Below are 19,600 nucleotides of genomic sequence, written 5' to 3'. Positions count from 1 at the left end.
GATGTCTATCTAAGTGGGAGTTCTTAAGTAATATGATTAATTGAACTTAAATTTATCATGAACTTAGTACCTGATAGTATCTTGCTTGTCTATGTTGATTGTAGATAGATGGCCCGTGCTGTTGTTCCGTTGAATTTTAATGCGTTCCTTGAGAAAGCAAAGTTGAAAGATGATGGTAGCAACTACGCGGACTGGGTCCGTAACTTGAGGATTATCCTCATTGCTGCACAGAAAAGTTACGTCCTGGAAGCACCGCCAGGTGCCAGGCCTGCTGCTGATGCAACTGACGACATTAAGAACGTCTGGCAGAGCAAAGCTGATGACTACTCGATAGTTAAATGTGCCATGCTTTACGGCTTAGAACCGGGACTTCAACGACGTTTTGAACGTCATGGAGCATATGAGATGTTCCAGCAGTTGAAGTTAATATTCCAGAAGAATGCCCGGATTGAGAGATATGATGTCTCCAATAAGTTCTATAGCTGCAAGATGGAGGAGAATAGTTCTGTCAGTGAGCATATACTCAAGATGTCTGGGTATTGTAATCACTTGATTCAACTAGGAGTTACTCTTCCGGATGATAGCGTCATTGACAGAATTCTCCAATCACTTCCACCAAGCTACAAGAGCTTCGTGATGAACTATAATATGCAAGGGATGGATAAGACAATTCCCGAGCTCTTCGCAATGCTAAAGGCTGCGGAGGTAGAAATCAAGAAGGAGCATCAAGTGTTGATGGTCAACAAGACCACTAGTTTCAAGAAAAAGGGCAAAGGGAAGAAGAAGGGGAACTTCAAGAAGAACAGCAAGCAAGTTGCTGCTCAAGAGAAGAAACCCAAGTCTGGACCTAAGCCTGAAACTAAGTGCTTCTACTGCAAGCAGACTGGTCACTGGAAGCGGAACTGCCCCAAGTATTTGGCGGATAAGAAGGATGGCAAGGTGAACAAAGGTATATGTGATATACATGTTATTGATGTGTACCTTACTAGAGCTCGCAGTAGCACCTGGGTATTTGATACTGGTTCTGTTGCTAATATTTGCAGCTCGAAACAAGGACTACGGATTAAGCGAACTCTAGCAAAGGATGAGGTGACGATGCGCGTGGGAAATGGTTCCAAAGTCGATGTGATCGCGGTCGGCACGCTACCTCTACATCTACCTTCGGGATTAGTATTAAACCTAAATAATTGTTATTTGGTGCCAGCGTTGAGCATGAACATTATATCTGGATCTTGTTTGACGCGAGATGGTTATTCATTTAAATCAGAGAATACTGGTTGTTCTATTTATATGAGTAATATCTTTTATGGTCATGCACCCTTGAAGAGTGGTCTATTTTTGATGAATCTCGATAGTAGTGATACACATATTCATAATGTTGAAGCCAAAAGATGCAGAGTTGATAATGATAGTGCAACTTATTTGTGGCACTGCCGTTTAGGTCATATCGGTGTAAAGCGCATGAAGAAACTCCATACTGATGGACTTTTGGAACCACTTGATTATGAATCACTTGGTACTTGCGAACCGCGACTCATGGGCAAGATGACTAAAACACTGTTCTCCGGTACTATGGAGAGAGCAACAGATTTGTTGGAAATCATACATACAGATGTATGTGGTCCGATGAATGTTGAGGCTCGTGGCGGATATCATTATTTTCTCACCTTCAGAGATGATTTAAGCAGATATGGGTATATCTACTTAATGAAGCATAAGTCTGAAACATTTGAAAAGTTCAAAGAATTTCAGAGTGAAGTTGAAAATCATCGTAATAAGAAAATAAAGTTTCTACGATTTGATCGTGGAGGAGAATATTTGAGTTACGAGTTTGGTCTACACTTGAAACAATGCGGAATAGTTTCGCAACTCACGCCACCCGGAACACCACAGCATAATGGTGTGTCCGAACGTCGTAATCGTACTTTACTTGATATGGTGCGATCTATGATGTCTCTTACAGATTTGCCGCTATCATTTTGGGGTTATGCTTTAGAGACGGCCACATTCACATTAAATAGGGCACCATCAAAATCCGTTGAGACGACACCTTATGAACTATGGTTTGGCAAGAAACCAAAGTTGTCGTTTCTTAAAGTTTGGGGCTGCGATGCTTATGTGAAAAAGCTTCAACCTGATAAGCTCGAACCCAAATCGTTGAAATGTGTCTTCAAAGGATACCCAAAAGAGACAGTTGGGTACACCTTCTATCACAGATCCGAAGGCAAGACATTCGTTGCTAAGAATGGATCCTTTCTAGAGAAGGAGATTCTCTCGAAAGAAGTGAGTGGGAGGAAAGTAGAACTTGATGAGGTAACTGTACCTGCTCCCTTGTTGGAAAATAGTACATCACAGGAACCGGTTTCTGTGACGTCAAAACCAACTAGTGAGGAAGTTGATGATGATGATCATAGAACTTCAGATCAAGTTACTACAGAACCTTGTAGGTCAAACAGAGTAAGATCCGCACCTGAGTGGTACGGTAATCCTATTCTGGAAGTCATGTTACTAGACCATGATGAACCTACGAACTATGAGGAAGCGATGATGAGCCCAGATTCCGCAAAATGGCTTAAGGCCATGAAATCTGAGATGGGATCCATGTATGAGAACAAAGTGTGGACTTTGGTGGAGTTGCTCGATGATCGGCAAGCCATATTGTATAAATGGATCTTCAAGAGGAAGACGGACGTTGATAGTAGTGTTACTATCTACAAAGCTCGACTTGTCGCAAAAAGGTTTTTGACAAGTTCAAGGTGTTGACTACAATGAGATTTTCTCAACTGTAGCGATGCTTAAGTCTGTCCGAATCATGTTAGCAATTGCCACAATTTATGAAATCTGGCAAATGGATGTCAAAACTGCATTCCTTAATGGTTTTCTCAAAGAAGAGTTGTATATGATGCAACCAGAAGGTTTTGTCAATCCTAAAGGTACTAACAAAATGTGCATGCTCTAGCGATCCATCTATGGACTGGTGCAAGCATCTCGGAGTTGGAATATACGCTTTGATGAGTTGATCAAAGCATATAGTTTTGTACAGACTTACGGTGAAGCCTGTATTTACAAGAAAGTGAGTGGGAGCACTACAACATTTCTGATAAGTATATGTGAATGACATATTGTTGATCGGAAATAATGTAGAATTATTCTGCAAAGCATAAAGGAGTGTTTGAAAGGAGTTCTTTAAAATAAAGACCTCAGTAAAGCTACTTACATATTGAGCATCAAGATCTATTGAGATAGATCAAGACGCTTGACAAGATTTTCAATGAGTGCATACCTTGACAAGATTTTGAAGTAGTTCAAAATGAAACAGTCAAAGAAAGAGTTTCTTGCCTATGTTACAAGGTGTGAAATTGAGTAAGACTCAAATCCTGACCACAGTAGAAAATAGAAAGAGAATGAAAGTCATTCCCTATGCTTCAGTCATAGGTTCTATAAAAGTATGTCATGCTATGGACCAGACCTATTGTATACTCTGCCCTGGTTTGGCAAGGGAGTACAATAGTGATCTAGGAGTAGATCACTGGACATTGGTCAAAATTATCCTTAGTGGAATAAGGATATGTTTCTCGATTATGGAGGTGAAAAAAGGTTCGTCGTAAAGGGTTACGTCGATACAAGTTTTGGCACTGATCCAGATGACTCTAAGTCTTAATCTGGATACATATTGAAAGTGGGAGCAAATAGCTAGAGTAGCTCCGTGCAGAGCATTGTAGACATAGAATATTTGCAAAATACATACGGCTCTAAATGTGATGGACCCTTGACTAAACTTCTCTCACAAGCAAAACATGATCATACCTTAGTACTCTTTGGGTGTTAATCACATAGCGATGTGAACTAGATTATTGACTCTAGTAAACCCTTTGGGTGTTGATCACATGACGATGTGAACTATGGGTGTTAATCACATGGTGATGTGAACTATGGGTGTTAATCACATGGTGATGTGAACTAGATTATTGACTCTAGTGCAAGTGGGAGACTGAAGGAAATATGCCCTAGAGGCAATAATAAAGTTATTATTTATTTCCTTATTTCTTGATAAATGTTTATTATTCATGCTAGAGTTGTATTAACCGGAAACATGATACATGTGTGAATACATAGACAAACTTAATGTCACTAGTATGCCTCTACTTGACTAGCTCATTAATCAAAGATGGTTATGTTTCCTAACCATAGACATGTGTTGTCATTTGATTAACGGGATCACATCATTAAGAGAATGATGTGATTGACTTGACCCATTCCGTTAGCCTAGCACTTGATCGTTTAGTATGTTGCTATTGCTTTCTTCATGACTTATACATGTTCCTATGACTATGAGATTATGCAACTCCCGTTTACCGGAGGAACACTTTGTGTGCTACCAAACGTCACAACGTAACTGGGTGATTATAAAGGAGCTCTACAGGTGTCTCCGAAGGTACATGTTGGGTTGGCGTATTTCGAGATTAGGATTTGTCACTCCGATTGTCGGAGGGGTATCTCTGGGCCCTCTCGGTAATGCACATCAAGTAAGCCTTGCAAGCATTGCAACTAATGAGTTAGTTGCGAGATGATGTATTACAGAACGAGTAAAGAGACTTGCCGGTAACGAGATTGAACTAGGTATTGGATACCGACGATCGAATCTCGGGCAAGTAACATACCGATGACAAAGGGAACAACGTATGTTGTTATGCGGTCTGACCGATAAAGATCTTCGTAGAATATGTAGGAACCAATATGGGCATCCAGGTCCCGCTACTGGTTATTGACCGGAGACGTGTCTCGGTCATGTCTACATTGTTCTCGAACCGTAGGGTCCGCACGCTTAAAGTTACGATGACATTTTCTTTATGAGTTTATGTATTTTGATGTACCGAAGGTTGTTCGGAGTTCCGGATGTGATCACGGACATGACGAGGAGTCTTGAAATGGTCGAGACATAAATATTGATATAATGGAAGCCTATATTTGGACGTCGGAATCATTCCGGGTGAAATCGGCATTTTACCGGAGTACCGGGGGGTTACCGGAACCCCCCGGGGGGTTATTGGGCCTACATGGGCCTTGAGGGAGAAGAGAGAAGGAGGCAGGAGGTGGCCGCACGCCCCTCCCCTTCCTAGTCCGAATAGGACAAGGGAAGGGGGTGGCGCCCCCCTTTCCTTCCCCTCTTCCTCCTCTTTCCCCCCTTCTCCTTCTCCAACTAGGAAAGAAAGGGAGTCCTACTCCCGGTGGGAGTAGGACTCCCCCCTGGCGCGCCCCTCCTTGGCCGGCCGCCCCCTCCCCTTGGCTCCTTTATATACGGGGGCAGGGGGCACCCTAGAACACACAAGTTGATCTTCGTGATCGTTCCTTAGCCGTGTACGGTGCCCCCTCCACGATATTACACCTCGGTCATATTGTAGCGGTGCTTAGGCGAAGCCCTGCGACGGTTGAACATCAAGACCGTCACCACGCCGTCATGCTGACGGAACTCCTCCCCGAAGCTTTGCTGGATCGGAGCCCGGGGTGCGTCATCGAGTTGTACGTGTGTCAAGAACTCGGAGGTGCCGGAGTAACGGTGCTTGGATCGGTTGGACCGGGAAGATGTACGACTACTTCCTCTACGTTGCGTCAACGCTTCCGCTTCGGTCTACGAGGGTACGTAGACAACACTCTCCCCTCTCGTTGCTATGCATAACCATGATCTTGCGTGTGCGTAGGAATTTTTTTGAAATTACTACGTTCCCCAACAGGATGCACGCGGTTCGGAGCCTGTGGCCAGAGATGAGTCCGGGGGTCCGATGACACCAGCCTCATAGGAGGGGGAGTCTGTGTTCGGCTCTATCGCTGCTGAGTGTGCGGCCTCCGTGGCGGGGTCCATCCGCCCATCCTTGGATGGCACGATCTGCTCCCGATTGAGGGCCGGGGCAGCCACAGGTGTGATCTCCCGAAAATTGTCTGATGGCAGATCTAAGTCATGCTCGTCATGACCGTTCGACGCACCTGACATGGGCTCGAATCCGTCGAAGATGAAGTCTCCGCGGATGTCGGCAATATAGTTCAAGCTTCCAAACCCTGACCTGATGGCCAGGGCCGTAGCTATCGATCTGCTCCAGATGGCCAAGTGAGTTGGCCCGCAGTACGAAGCCGCCGAATACAAAGATCTGTCCGGGGAGGAAAACCTCACCCTGGAATGCATCATTGAAGATGATTGAAGGAGCCATCGAGCCTTATCGTGACGACACAGTGGAACTCTTAATGAAAGCACCAATGTCGTTGTCAAAACCGGCGGATCTCTGGTAGGGGGTTCTGAACTGTGCGTCTAAGGCTAATGGTAACAGGAGGCGGGGGACACGATGTTTACCCAGGTTCAGGCCCTCTCGATGGAGGTAATACCCTACTTCCTGCTTGATTGATCTTGATGATATGAGTATTACAAGAGTTGATCTACCACGAGATCGTAGATGCTAAACCCTAGAAGCTAGCCTATGATTATGATTGTTCTTGTCCTACAGACTAAACCCTCCGGTTTATATAGACACCGGAGGGGGCTAGGGTTACATAGAGTCGGTTACAGAGAAGGAGATCTACATATCCGAATTGCCAAGCTTGCCTTCCACGCAAAGGAGAGTCCCACCCGGACACGGGACGAAGTCTTCAATCTTGTATCTTCATAGTCCAACAGTCCGGCCAAAGTGTATAGTCCGGCTGTCCGAGGACCCCCTAATCCAGGACTCCCTCAGCGGCCAAGGAGGAGGAGGCGCGCCCAAGGGGGGCAATCATACTCCAAGTAGGATTCCCTCCTCTTTCCTAGTCCAAGTAGGAGAGGGGAAGGAAGGGAAGGAGAAGAAGAAGGAAAGGGGGGGCCCTAGTCCAATTCGGTTTGGGCTAGGGGGACCGCGCGCCCCTAGGTGGCCGCCTCTCCTCTTCCTCCACTTGGGCCCATAAGGCCCAATAACCCCCCGGGAGGTTCCAGTAACCTCCCGGTTCTCCGGTATTTATCCGATAACCCCCGGAACTCATCCGGTGTCCGAATATAACCTTTCAATATATCAATATTAACGTCTCGACCATTCCGAGACTCCTCTTCATGTCCGTGATCATATCTGGGACTCCGAACTACCTTCGGTACATCAAAACACAAAAACTCATAATACCGATCGTCACCAAACTTTAAGCGTGCGGACCCTATGGGTTCGAGAACTATGTAGACATGACCGAGACTCGTTTCCGATCAATAACCAATAGCGGAACCTGGATGCTCATATTGGTTCCCACATATTCTACGAAGATCTTTATCGGTCAAACCGCATAACTACATATGTTGTTTCCTTTGTCATCGGTATGTTACTTGCCCGAGATTCGATCGTCAGTATCTCAATACCTAGTTCAATCTCGTTACCATCAAGTCTCTTTACTCGTTATGTAATGCATCATCCCGCAACTAACTCATTAGTCGCATTGCTTGCAAGGCTTATAGTGATGTGCGTTACCGAGAGGGCCTAAGGATACCTCTCCGACAATCGGAGTGACAAATCCTAATCTCGAAATACGCCAACTCAACAAGTACCTTCGGAGACACCTGTAGAGCTCCTTTATAATCACCCAGTTATGTTGTGACGTTTGGTAGCACACAAAGTGTTCCTCCGGTAAACCGGAGTTGCATAATCTCATAGTTATAGGAACATGTATAAGTCATGAAGAAAGCAATAGCAACATACCAAACGATCAAGTGCTAAGCTAACGGAATGGGTCAAGTCAATCACATCATTCTCCTAATGATGTGATCCCGTTAATCAAATGACAACTCATGTCTATGGCTAGGAAACTCATCCATCTTTGATCAACGAGCTAGTTAAGTAGAGGCATACTAGTGACACTATGTTTGTCTATGTATTCACACATGTATTAGGTTTCCAGTTAATAGAATTCTAGCATGAATAATAAACATTTATCATGATATGAGGAAATAAATAATAACTTTATTATTGCCTCTAGGGCATATTTCCTTCAGTGCTTAGGCGAAGCCCTGTGCCGGTAACTTCATCATCACCGTCACCACGCCGTCGTGCTGACGAAACTCTCCCTCGCCCTCAATTGGATCAAGAGCTCGAGGGACATCATCGTGCTGAACGTGTGCTAAACACGGAGGTGCCATACGTTTGGTACTTGGATCGGTCGGATCGTGAAGACGTTCGACTACATCAACCGCATTACTAAACGCTTCCGCTTTCGTTCTACGAGGGTACGTGGACACACTCTACCCGCTCATTGCTATGCTTCTCCTAGATAGATCTTGCGTGATCGTAGGTAATTTTTTTGAAATACTACCTTCCCCAACACAAATATGGTGAAGTATCATGTAGTCGACGTTCACATGACACCACTAAGGGAATCACAACATACATTCTATCAAAATATCAAACACATATCAAGTTCACATGATTACTTGCAACATGATTTCTCCCGTGGCCTCAAGAACAAAAGTAACTACTCACAAATGATAATCATGCTTAAGATCAGAGGGGTATTAAATAGCATATTGGCTCTGAACATATAATCTTCCACCAAATAAACCATATAGTAATCAACTACAAGATGTAATCAACACTACTAGTCACCCAGAAGCACCAATCTATAGTTTTAGTACAAAGATTGAACACAAGAGATGAACTAGGGTTTGAGAGGAGATGGTGTTGTTGAAGATGTTGATGGAGACTGCCCTCCCAAAGATGGGAGAGTTGTTGGTGATGATGATGACGATGATTTCCCCCTCCGCGAGGGAAGTTCCCCCGGCGAAATCGCTCCGCCGGAAGGCAAAAATGCTCCTGCCCAAGTTCCGTCTCAAGAAGGCGGCGCTCCATCCCGAAAGTCCTCTCCTTATTTTTTCTAGGTCAAAATGACTTATATACCAGAAGATCGGCAACGGAGGTGGGTCGGGCTGAGCACAACCCACCAGGGCGCGTCTGGGGGGCCAGGCGTGCCATGTTGTCTTATGCTCACCAGGTGGCCCCCCTCCGGTGGTTATTTGCTCCAGTATTTTTTATTCATTCCATAAAAAATCCTTGTGTGGTTTCAACTTGTTTGGAGTTGTGCAGAATAGGTGGCCTGATGTAGCTTTTCCAGGTCCAGATTTCCAGCTGTCGGAATTCTCCCTCTTTTGAACCTTGCATATTATGAGAGAAAAGGCATTAGAATTGCTCCAAAAAGCATTATTATGCATAAAAACATCATAAATAATAGTAGATGATCAAAATGAACGTATCATGAGGTCGTCCATGTCATTGTTGTTCAATGTCATGATCTTGTTCTCTTTGGCAAGCAACTTGGACATGGCTTTTTTTCAATGACACATGCTCTTCTCTCCTCAATGGCTGCTTTGCGCAACCCCTTGTCCTTGAACAATTGCCATTTTTCTTGCTTCTAGCGTGCCTTCTTCTAGGCCAACTCTTTTTTTATCTCCAACATCTTCGCTAACATCAACTCATTTGATTGCACCATGGCATCAATCTTGTCCCGCAAGCTCGATGCTTCGTGCTTTCTCTTCATCTTCTCCTTAGTCTTCTTGTCACCATCAGGCTTGTTCAAGTTTCTTGGGCCATCATCATCCATGTTTGTAAGTGAACCTCTCTTCGGTGGGGATTCTTTGTCAATCAACTTCCACTTCTGGCACTCTTTGAGCAAGTCCCAACAATGCTCTAGTTTGAAGAATTTGCCTTCCGAAGCTTCCATGTCCTTGTATCTTTGTTGGCCAATTTTGTCCCACACAATTAAAACAATGTCAAATTATGCAATCACTTTAAATGCTACAAATGATTTGCTTCACTTGGAACGTGAACTCACATAGTTGGATTCCATGGTTCCACTCAGGGGGCATTGCGAACTTGTTCCAAGCAAGAAGCCCAACGGCTACAAATCGGCCTGATCATGTCCCAACGACCTTGGAGTGACCGAAAGGTGCGTGGAGTCCTATTGGGATACTTTGCCATCATGCGGAAATATTGATCTTTGATCCTTTGCCAATACCTCTTGGCGGTTTGAGACGTACCCGTGCAAGCATCAAGAGACATCGCACTCCAAGCCTTGATTAAGACTTGATCTTCCAAGATCGTGTAGTTCTTCGATCTCTGGCTTTTTCTTGCTTGCGCTTGCTCATACGCCCCCTCATCTATCTCCTCCATTCTTCTTCACCACCGTGATCATCCATGCCGCCCTTTGTTTCATTGTAATCGAATGCAGCGAACAGGGCTTGATCGATATCAACGGCATTGGTGTCCAACAAGTTCACGAACTCGACAGTGGCATTGTTTGAACCACCACTATAGTGAGCGACAACAAGTCACGAGCTACTGCAATGACGAAAAGCAAAGAAAATTGAAGGGACCGAAGAGGCATACCTTTCGGCCATTTCGTCAAACACATCGCTAGCGGTGGAAGCAACGTCGTTGAACGGCATCGCCGGGGAACCTCTTGCCGGGACGGAGGAAGTGGATGAAGCAGCCAGCCTCTTTGTAGCCGGAATCCTCTTCCGCTTTATGCCCGAGACCTTGCCGACCTTCTCCGTCGTCGGCCGGGATCGCACAGCGGTGTTGGCGCCCGGAGCGCGGGCCTTCCCGGCCGGGCCAGCCGGATTCCCACACTGCACGACCACGTTGCACTGCCGCTTGTGGGCAGGCGCAATGGTGCCTTGGGCGACGGCGGGGCCAACATGGCCGATGACGAGATCCGCCAAAGGGGATTGAGCGTGCGCGACCTCGACGGTGACGGGGGACGGCAGGGAGTCATCCATGGCGGCGAAGAACTGCCGGGGAAGATGCACCAGAGCGGGCGGTGGCGGAGGGGTGGGGGAGCGGGAACGGCCGCGTGGAAATTTCTCTTGCGCCAAATCTCGCTGCGGGTAGGGGCCGAGCTCGGGTCGGCCTCCCACCCCGTGAATCTAAAGGTTGAGGGGGATCTTTTGCCGCGCCCCGCAATTTTTTTTACGGCTCGGACGCGTTTACGGTGTCTGGTTGGGCAGGATTTTTCGCGCCGACCCGTATTTTGACGGTTATTTTGCGGGTTGCAGCTATATACGGAGTCTGCTAGAGATGCTCCCACAAAGTTGTTTGTGTAGACAACGGTAAGTTTTTGCTTTTATTTAGACTGTACGGGTATGCTTGTGACCGCACAGTTTGATGTACTGTTCCATAATAAAAGTACTCATGTCTAAAATTCTATGGTATTGATCGCAAAAAAAGAAAATCTACAGGATTATGAATTTATTTTTTTATCACCTTTTAGTCTAAATTGATTTATTTTTCAATCCTAATCAAATAAATTCATTGCAATATTTTGAATAAACAAATAGTACCCCACAAAAAAAAGTAAGCTTTGGAGCATCAACAAAAGGTATGATTGGAGGGACTGCTTTCACTACCGTAGAAATCAATTTAGAATCAATATAGGAAGGCTGTGAAGGAATTAAATCTATTCACTTTCAGGAAGTCGATCATTGAAATTTCCAACAAGTTTCCAATTGTATGCGAATCCATGAAATCACCAACAAGTTTGTAATTCAACGTGCAAAGCACGTGCATTTTACTTTTTTTTGAGACACCGCGTGCATTTTACTTTTTTTTAGTAATGTATTTAGTTTTTTTTCGAGACAAGTTTTTTTTTTGAGACAAATTTTCGAGACAAGTAACACATTTAGTTTTTTTTTTGAGTAACTAGTAACGCATTTAGTATATATACTAGCAAATATGCCCGTGCGTTGCACCGGGAGAAAAACAATCAGATTATATAGATATAATAGAGATAAAAAGATCTAAATCAAATGCCAGGATGAGATAAGGATTTTCATTATGTCATTTCACAAACTATGTCCAAGTGATGTTATGATGAAAATGTGATGGTCTCATCACGACTTAATTTCCTAAGGTGCCACAACGAAATAATTTTTCGGTTGAGCAAACTACATTGTTGGACCCCTGCCTTAGTTAGACTAATGCATGATGTGTCTCACATTGACCTAGCATAGCGATGTTTTCCAGAACCAGTAGAACTTTGGTACGAGAATAGTTGTGTACGGACGTAAAACAGACATTTTGTCATTTTCATATAGTTTACAAAAAGTAACCCATAGCAAGATGTGTCAACTTTTTTGGGCTCGGGACATTGTTTTAAAATTCCCGAACATGTGCTGAATACACGATTATATTTTTAGAAATCATGAACATTTTTTATTTCATGGTTTTTTAAATCATGATTTTTTTATAATATGCAAACAATTTTTTTAATCATGAACATTTTATGATCCCTTAATAAAACATCTACAGAACCCCTAATAAAACCTCTACCTAAGCGATGGTTTGTTTTGTTCGTTACTTAAGAATCAGTTTTAATTTTTGTGAACATTTTCTAAAATTTCATGGACATTGTTTTCAAATTCCCAAATATGTTTTGAATACACGATCATATTTTATAAATCATGATTTTTATTTCATTGTTTTTTAAATCATGATTTTTTTAAATATGCGAATAGTTTTGTTTTTAAATCACGAATTTTTTATGATTTCTCAAATGTTTTTTGAATTCACAAACATTTTATGATGTATCTATATTTTTTCTCAGTACTCGCAACTTTTTTGATTTTTTTTTCTGGAAATCCCAGAGTAATTTAAAGAAAGAAAAACAGAAAAAAAATGAGAAAGGAAAAAAGCAAAAGAAAAACAGGGGCGTCATTACAGGCCGGCCCATTACGGCCTGCTATATATATTGCAAAAAAGGGGAGCCTGCTATATATATTGCAAAAAAGGGGAGAAAAAGGGTATGCACGACCAGGGTTCGAACCCTGGTCTCCCGTGCAGGCGGCTTTGGCTTTAGCCACTGCGCTGGCTTCCGGCGAGTGTTGTATAATTGTATTGACTATCCTATAACAACTAAATTGGACGGTGATTTTTTTTTAAAAAACGAATCGTTTTCTTTACTTACCGATGGCATGGTGGGTAAATTGGGACAACTTCAGAGGCAATTTATATGACGGACGACAGAGAACCGATCTGCCCGCCGCCTCTCCTAACACAACCCAAGGACACGAGGAGGCGGCGTCATACCGGCGCCCGCGCCCCAAAACCAATCCGCCCGCCGCCTCCTGCCCCGTGCCCCGACCCAAGACGCGGGGAGCAGGCCACGCCGCCTCCTGCCCCGACCCAAGACGCGAGGACGAGGCCACGCCGTGCCCTTATCCCACCGCCCGCAAGGTATCGTCCGCACCTCTCTCCGCGTAGGCGGTTCCCATGGGTCGCAGGTCAAAGGCGGCGGCGGCGTCGAGAGCTAAGGCCGCGACGGCGGCGAGAGCTACGGCAGAGAGAGCTGCCCCGGTCGCGAAAAGGCGCAAAACAAATGTTGCGCCGGCTGATCGGGCTGAGGCAAAAGCTCGACGGGTTATTGACGAGCATAACCGTCCCGAAGCTCCCCAACCTACCCCCTGCAAGTTGAAGCTAGGGTTGAGATCCAGTCGAGACAGGAACCCAGAAGCTTTGACATGGCAATGCGATTGTGGAAAGTTGAATCTGCCGAGGCGTTGCCTCCTGGCAGATATACCTGTGCTGCAGTGCGACTGTGGTCGCGAGGTAAGTCAAGTCTGAAATAGTTTGTTTTTGCAAACTACTAATGTTCTGTGGAATGTTGAATCCTGCTCTCATGAATTGTCAATCACTTTTTAGTTAATAGTTGTATTTGCATTCTCTGTAAGAAGTGGAATAATGTGTCACTAATATTTCAGTTTACTCTTTCAGGCTGATATTGACTTTGACTTCTCTATGGGAGATGTCACGATCAATGATCAGAAACCGATTGTCAACGCCAATATCAAATTACAGGGACAGGGTATGTCACCTTTTCTAGTAACACACATTTATGTTGTTTCCACTGGGGGCTATACCCTCATCAAACATTTTATTCTTGCCATTGTTTACTTTTTTGTTTGTGTAATTACATAAGAATAGTTGATTACCACCTTTATAGCAACTGGATGGGAAAAAGTCCATACCGCATATGATTAATCTGTGTGTGTGCGCGCGCGCGTGCATGAGTTTTCCTTTTGTTGTAATTTATTTACTTTTTGTTTAATTTTTGTACAGATGACTGCTTACTATGCGCTACAGCTTCAAATATGGAAATTACCCTCCAAATGAGAAGCATCCTTGCAGGAGAAGATGTGGACAAATGTCCAGAAATAGATTTGCAGGATTTGCACATGAAGCATGATCATATCAGAAATAAGTTTAAACTCAACAAGGAGGACAAATGGCATCCCAATACTGTCCTTATTTTAGCTTCTATAGCTAAATACCAGGGAGTTGTATCTGACGAGGTAAGCTTGAAAGTTTTCACTGCTACATCATTAACCAAATTATGAAAAAGGATACCCAAGAACCTACTGTTAGTTCACTTTCACATGGTACAAATTTGTATTATTGGCCATTTTGAGCTTCATGACATCAGCAGTTCAGCACACCAATGAATATGATCTTCAATGCAGTAGTATTGAGTTGATCATGTGTCACTGAATATTTAGAGTGGCTAGCTGCATTGGGACTTTTTTGAGATAATAGGCAACATCATTCATACATTTAGATCTGGGCAAAAATCGCAGCATCAACATTGACCCTGACATTAGGGCTGTAGAAAGTACTCCCTCCGTCCCATAATATAGGACGTTTTTTGACACTAGTGTAGTGTCAAAAAACTTCTTACATTATGGGACAGAGGGAGTAGTAGTTAGTAGTATCATTGTATGCGAAGCAGGCAATACCATATACTCCCTCCGTTCCTAAATATTTGTCTTTCTAGGCATTTCAAATGGACTATCACATACGGATGTATGTATACATATTTTAAAGTGTAGATTCACTCATTTTGCTCCGTATGTAGTCACTTGTTGAAATGTCTAGAAAGACAAATATTTAGGAATGGAGGGAGTATTTTAATAAATTCATGTGGCAGTTATAACATATTTAATAATGTTTGTTACTTTCCTTGTAGGGGGCCGAGTCAACAATACATAAACTCCCAGAATATATGTAAGTGAAGAACAATTTCTATGATATTGTCCGCGTCTTGGCGGATGGATATCCACTTACCACTGGGATCATTGCTGGAAAAAAATTCCGGCACTTAAAACCAGGTCAAATATACAAAGCACCCGGTGACGATAAGTTCGTTCCTGGTAAATCCAGGATTGGTCATGCAATATTGTTAGTTGGTGCTGGGAGGATAAGAGGGATGAATTATTACCATTTTATAAATTCGTGGGGCAAGCACTTCTGTGTGCAAGATGGAAATAGATATGGATTTGGAATGGTACGGGCAAGGGACATCCGGTTCCAACCAATACAATTCATACGCTACGAAGAAGTATGTGGCTTATATTGTTTTATACTTACCTGGTCGTTTCTTTGGCATATTTTGTTGATTATGCACTTCCTTTAAATAGGATATTGTGCATCACAAAGAACTCGCGTCCACTGACTTGTTTGATGGAGAACTGGAAGAAAGTCATACGGTAAGAAAAATATCCTCTATTTATTTTAAATTTATGGTATTGCCGAAGTCTGTAATGGTTCTATCAAGTAGTGTTGTTTTCCTTTCATCTTGCATAATCAAGTGAATGATAATTCTGTACATCAATGTGTGTTTTGATATCTAATTAATAATTCTTTTGGTGATTTTTTTTCAGCCAACTACATACGGTCTTGATGCTGAGGAGAAAACCCAGTCTTCAGCCTGTGGTCAAGAACTTGAAGGACAACCAGTTGAAATGGTTGTATCAATTATTGCAACCTTCCCTTCAGAAATACAGGATGATGTATATTGATCATTTTGAAGCTTTTTTTTGACATAATTTGTTCTATGATTCTGTCTTAGGTTACCATTGTTTGATTTGCTATGAATTGACTTGGAGGTCTTCCTTGTTGATTCCAGGTGCCTTCGGCGTCTCCAAATACCCTACTAGCTACATTGACACCTGCACTAGTTACTGAAGCCAACATGTTGCGGGAGAGGTTTGCTCATCAATATCATAGCGGCTCACTTTTTGGCATGAACTCCAGGAATAGGAGGGGAGAGTCCTCTTGTTGTGATGATTCCATTGATTCAGGCCTTGATAGAAACACTGGTCACCCCTCCCGTCAAACGGCCAGCAAGCTAATTGAAACTGAAGGGACTCCTCTTGTTGACAAGGATGCTCTCAATGCTCTTATTCGATTACCTCGAGTTGTTCAGGTAATTCCCTTTCTTTGTCTGTTGGTTCTGCTGTTTCTGATGATGTCAAAAGCATGCATAGTAATAATAACTTTTGCCTCTATTATGTACAGCCTATATACAAGGGCCAGTTGCAGAGGCTTCTCTTGAACCTTTGTGCTCACCAGGAAAGCAGAAAGTCGTTGGTTCAAATTCTTTTGGACATGCTTATGCTTGCTCTGCAGGGCTCTTCTAAGAAATCAATTGATGCAACTGAGCCATCATTTAGGCTGTATGGTTCACACCCTCAATACTTAGATGTTAATTAATTTTGATATTGTTTCACTTTTGTTGCCAGTTTGATTGTTCCAATTGTTTATTATTTGCAGAGAATTGTATCTGTGCACTAAGTGCTTTCTTTGTTGCCATAAACAGGTGTGCCATCATTGGTTTCCCATGGTGTATTGGAAGCTCTGACATACCTGGCAAGGGATCATCCAAATGTGGCTAATTTCTTACTTTTTCTTCAGTTCCCTTGCCCACCCACTTGCTATACTGAAACACTTGATCAGAGGCGTGGAAAGGCTGTCTTTGTGGAAGTGGAACAACAGAAAGCTTTTGCGTTTGTTCTACTTTTAACTCTATATCAGCAACTTTATATGAGAAGTGTAGCTCATCTTGAACAGGTTCACAATTTGTTTTCATCATTTTCAGTATAGATTTCTCAGTTTATTTTTTCTTAATCTTTTGAATATTTGTAGTTACTGTATCTTCTGGAAGTTGTCATGGTTAACGCGGAGAATGAAATTAATCAAGCTAAGTTGGAAAGTTCATCTGAGGTCCAAGACGATGCCTGTGTTGCTGGGTCATCTGGAGCAAAGCCCAATGCTGAAGATAGTGGTGAATCCTCTGCAGATAATGGAAGTTGCTTGCTATCTGTTTTACGTAGTCTTCCCCAAGCTGAGCTTCGATTGCTATGTTCATTGCTTGGACATGATGGGTATGAACTTGTAACTTCGGTGAACTACTTCAGTAATTTATTCAACTTGTTTTCCTATTGGCTGGCTACTTGTTTCCATTTTGCTATTAGTTATTTGATGGTTTTGTGTTGGATGTTCTTGTATCAGTTATCCCTTGCCTAATATTTGTATGACCAACTAACATCAGCGAGGCTGGTCCTTGTTTGTTTCCAGGTTATCAGACAATGCATATCTCTTTGTAGCAGAAGTTTTGAAGAAGGTTGTAGCTTTGGCTCCTTTCATCTGTTGCCATTTCATAAATGAGCTTGCATGTTCGATGCAAAATCTGGCCGTTTGTGCGATGAAGGAGCTTCACTTGCATGAAGATTCTGGAAATGCAATTCTGAGCACATCATTGGCCAACGGTATGCCAGTTCTTAGAGTTTTGCAGGCTTTGAGTTCTCTTGTCACATCTATTCAAGCTGAGGTACGCCCTCTCTCCGTTCTCTCTCTCTCTCTCTCTCTGTCTCTCTCTCTCTCTCTCTCTCTCTAATGTGGTGACTGTAAGTACCAACTCTATGCAGGTAACTGATTGTGAGTTGATTCCTGGAGGGCGTAATATTAGGGTCACTGAGGAGAACAAGCATGAATATGTGGATAGGGTGGTAGCAGAGCATCGTTTAACCACTGCAATTAGGCCTCAGATTAATGCTTTCGTGGAAGGATTTCATGAGCTCATTCCTCGCGAGCTGATATCTGAGTTTGAACTGCTAATCAGTGGACTCCCAGATATTGACTGTGAGTTGAAAGAGTGAATTCAGTTCTACAATGATCTGTTTAAACCTTGCTTGTCCTCTACTTATTTTGTACATCTGGTTTCAGTGGACTACCCCTAGGCAAATACCGAGTATTCTGGCTATGGCATAGCTTCTCCAGTTATTCAGTGGTTCTGGGAAACTGTCCAGGGTTTCAGCAAGGAGGACGAAGCTCAATTCCCTCAGTTCGTTACTAGCACTTCGAAGGTATTTGGTGAAAGCACCTACATCTTTTTAAAGTTTGAAGCAATTATCATTTATGAAAATTGTTCTACGTGGTTATTTAAGTTTGAGTGTTTGACTTATGATCCACCTGTTAACTCATGATCCTTTTTTTTGAGACTGATTTCTTTAAACCTTTCTGATGGAGAATTTCTGTATCTTTGCTAAAGTATCCATCCTGCTGTCAAATGATTCTTTTAGTGTATGTTATATGTGGTGTTATATGCTTTGAGTTGAACTGCAGGTTTCTCTGGAGTGTTTCAGTGCGCTCCAAGGAATATCTGGGCCACAAAGGTTGCAGATACACAAGGCGTACGGCAGCACCAGCCATCTGCCCTCAGCTCATATTTGGTAAACCAATCTTCACTAGTCCATTATGCTTTGTCATGGCTTCGCTTGTCAGCAAGCATAATTGTTTTGTTTAGGTATACTGATTTGCTATCTGCTTTTGCTCACTGCAGCTTTAACAATTTAGACTTGCCGGAGTACACATCCAAAAACCAGCTCCAGGAGAGGTTGCTATCGGCTATTCATGAGGCAAATGAAAGGTTTGGAATTGGTTAGTCAGTCATTCCCGCACTTGTGCATTCACTGTTAGGTATTTGTACATATAGTGCGGGAGTTGCAATAGGCAAGTGGGAATGTGTGCTTGTTCCACGGCCTGCTAGATCCACTAGTTGGCAACATAAAGATAAGCCTTGGTCACTACCATGAGGTTCTTGACGTTTGTTGGAAAATGGCCGGGATCAACCAGGATAATTTCAAACAAGTTACTGCAAAGACATTGAGGAGTGTGACTTTAAACAGATAGCAACTATTTGGTGTTCATATTTTTTTTCTTTATTGTTAATTTTGCCCATTGCCCCTTTAAAACGTCATCTTGTTACATTGGATTTAACTGGAAGATGTTTTGAAGCCATTTACCATTTTATTCTTCTATGTTTGTCTTGGGGAAATAGACTGGTGGGATGCAGCAATACGAGAAGTGCAATTTTCCTCTACTTTTTACATGTATTAAATGACGACGTTGCTTCACCACAAAAAAGAGAGGAAAATGTTGCCAATTGGATCGATCGCTGATGAGTGTGGTTCCCAGTGCTGCTGCTAGGTCCTCTTGGCGCCAGTTGCGTTGGCCCATGCGGGCCTTTCCCCTCCATTTAAGGCCGTGTTCGGTTAATCCCCTCACCACAGGGATTGAAGGGGATTGGGAAGGTTTGAGGGTGATTTTGACTTGCAAGGGGTTTAATCCCCTTCAGTCCCTTCCCAAATTCTTCAAACCCTGCCTAATCGAACAAGGCCTAAGGCCATGTTCGGTTAATCCCCTCACCATAGGGATTGAAGGGAATTGGGAGAGGGTTGAGGAGGATTTTGACTTCTCTTTCAGAACTCTTCAAACCCTGC

General features: G+C 43.2%; 1 protein-coding gene across 1 annotated transcript; it reads left to right on the top strand.

Moving 5' to 3' along the window:
- Positions 1-13,061: 13,061 nt before the first annotated feature.
- On the top strand, positions 13,062-19,132 carry LOC119333349 (E3 ubiquitin-protein ligase UPL2-like). Its single transcript, XM_037606276.1, has 15 exons — positions 13,062-13,592; positions 13,758-13,848; positions 14,103-14,335; positions 15,007-15,378; positions 15,458-15,526; positions 15,701-15,829; positions 15,946-16,245; positions 16,338-16,495; positions 16,639-16,889; positions 16,965-17,203; positions 17,397-17,649; positions 17,747-17,960; positions 18,045-18,184; positions 18,444-18,550; positions 18,661-19,132. The coding sequence occupies exons 8-13, from the start codon at positions 16,471-16,473 to the stop codon at positions 18,056-18,058; spliced, it is 996 nt and encodes a 331-aa protein (XP_037462173.1). The 5' UTR covers positions 13,062-13,592; positions 13,758-13,848; positions 14,103-14,335; positions 15,007-15,378; positions 15,458-15,526; positions 15,701-15,829; positions 15,946-16,245; positions 16,338-16,470; the 3' UTR covers positions 18,059-18,184; positions 18,444-18,550; positions 18,661-19,132.
- The last annotated feature ends 468 nt before the right edge of the window (positions 19,133-19,600 follow it).

The sequence above is a fragment of the Triticum dicoccoides genome, chromosome 1B, assembly GCF_002162155.2.
Source record: "Triticum dicoccoides isolate Atlit2015 ecotype Zavitan chromosome 1B, WEW_v2.0, whole genome shotgun sequence".
Classification (NCBI taxonomy): domain Eukaryota; kingdom Viridiplantae; phylum Streptophyta; class Magnoliopsida; order Poales; family Poaceae; genus Triticum; species Triticum dicoccoides.
The sequence above is the reverse complement of the archived record's forward strand: the minus strand, read 5'-3'. Positions and strand labels throughout refer to the sequence as shown.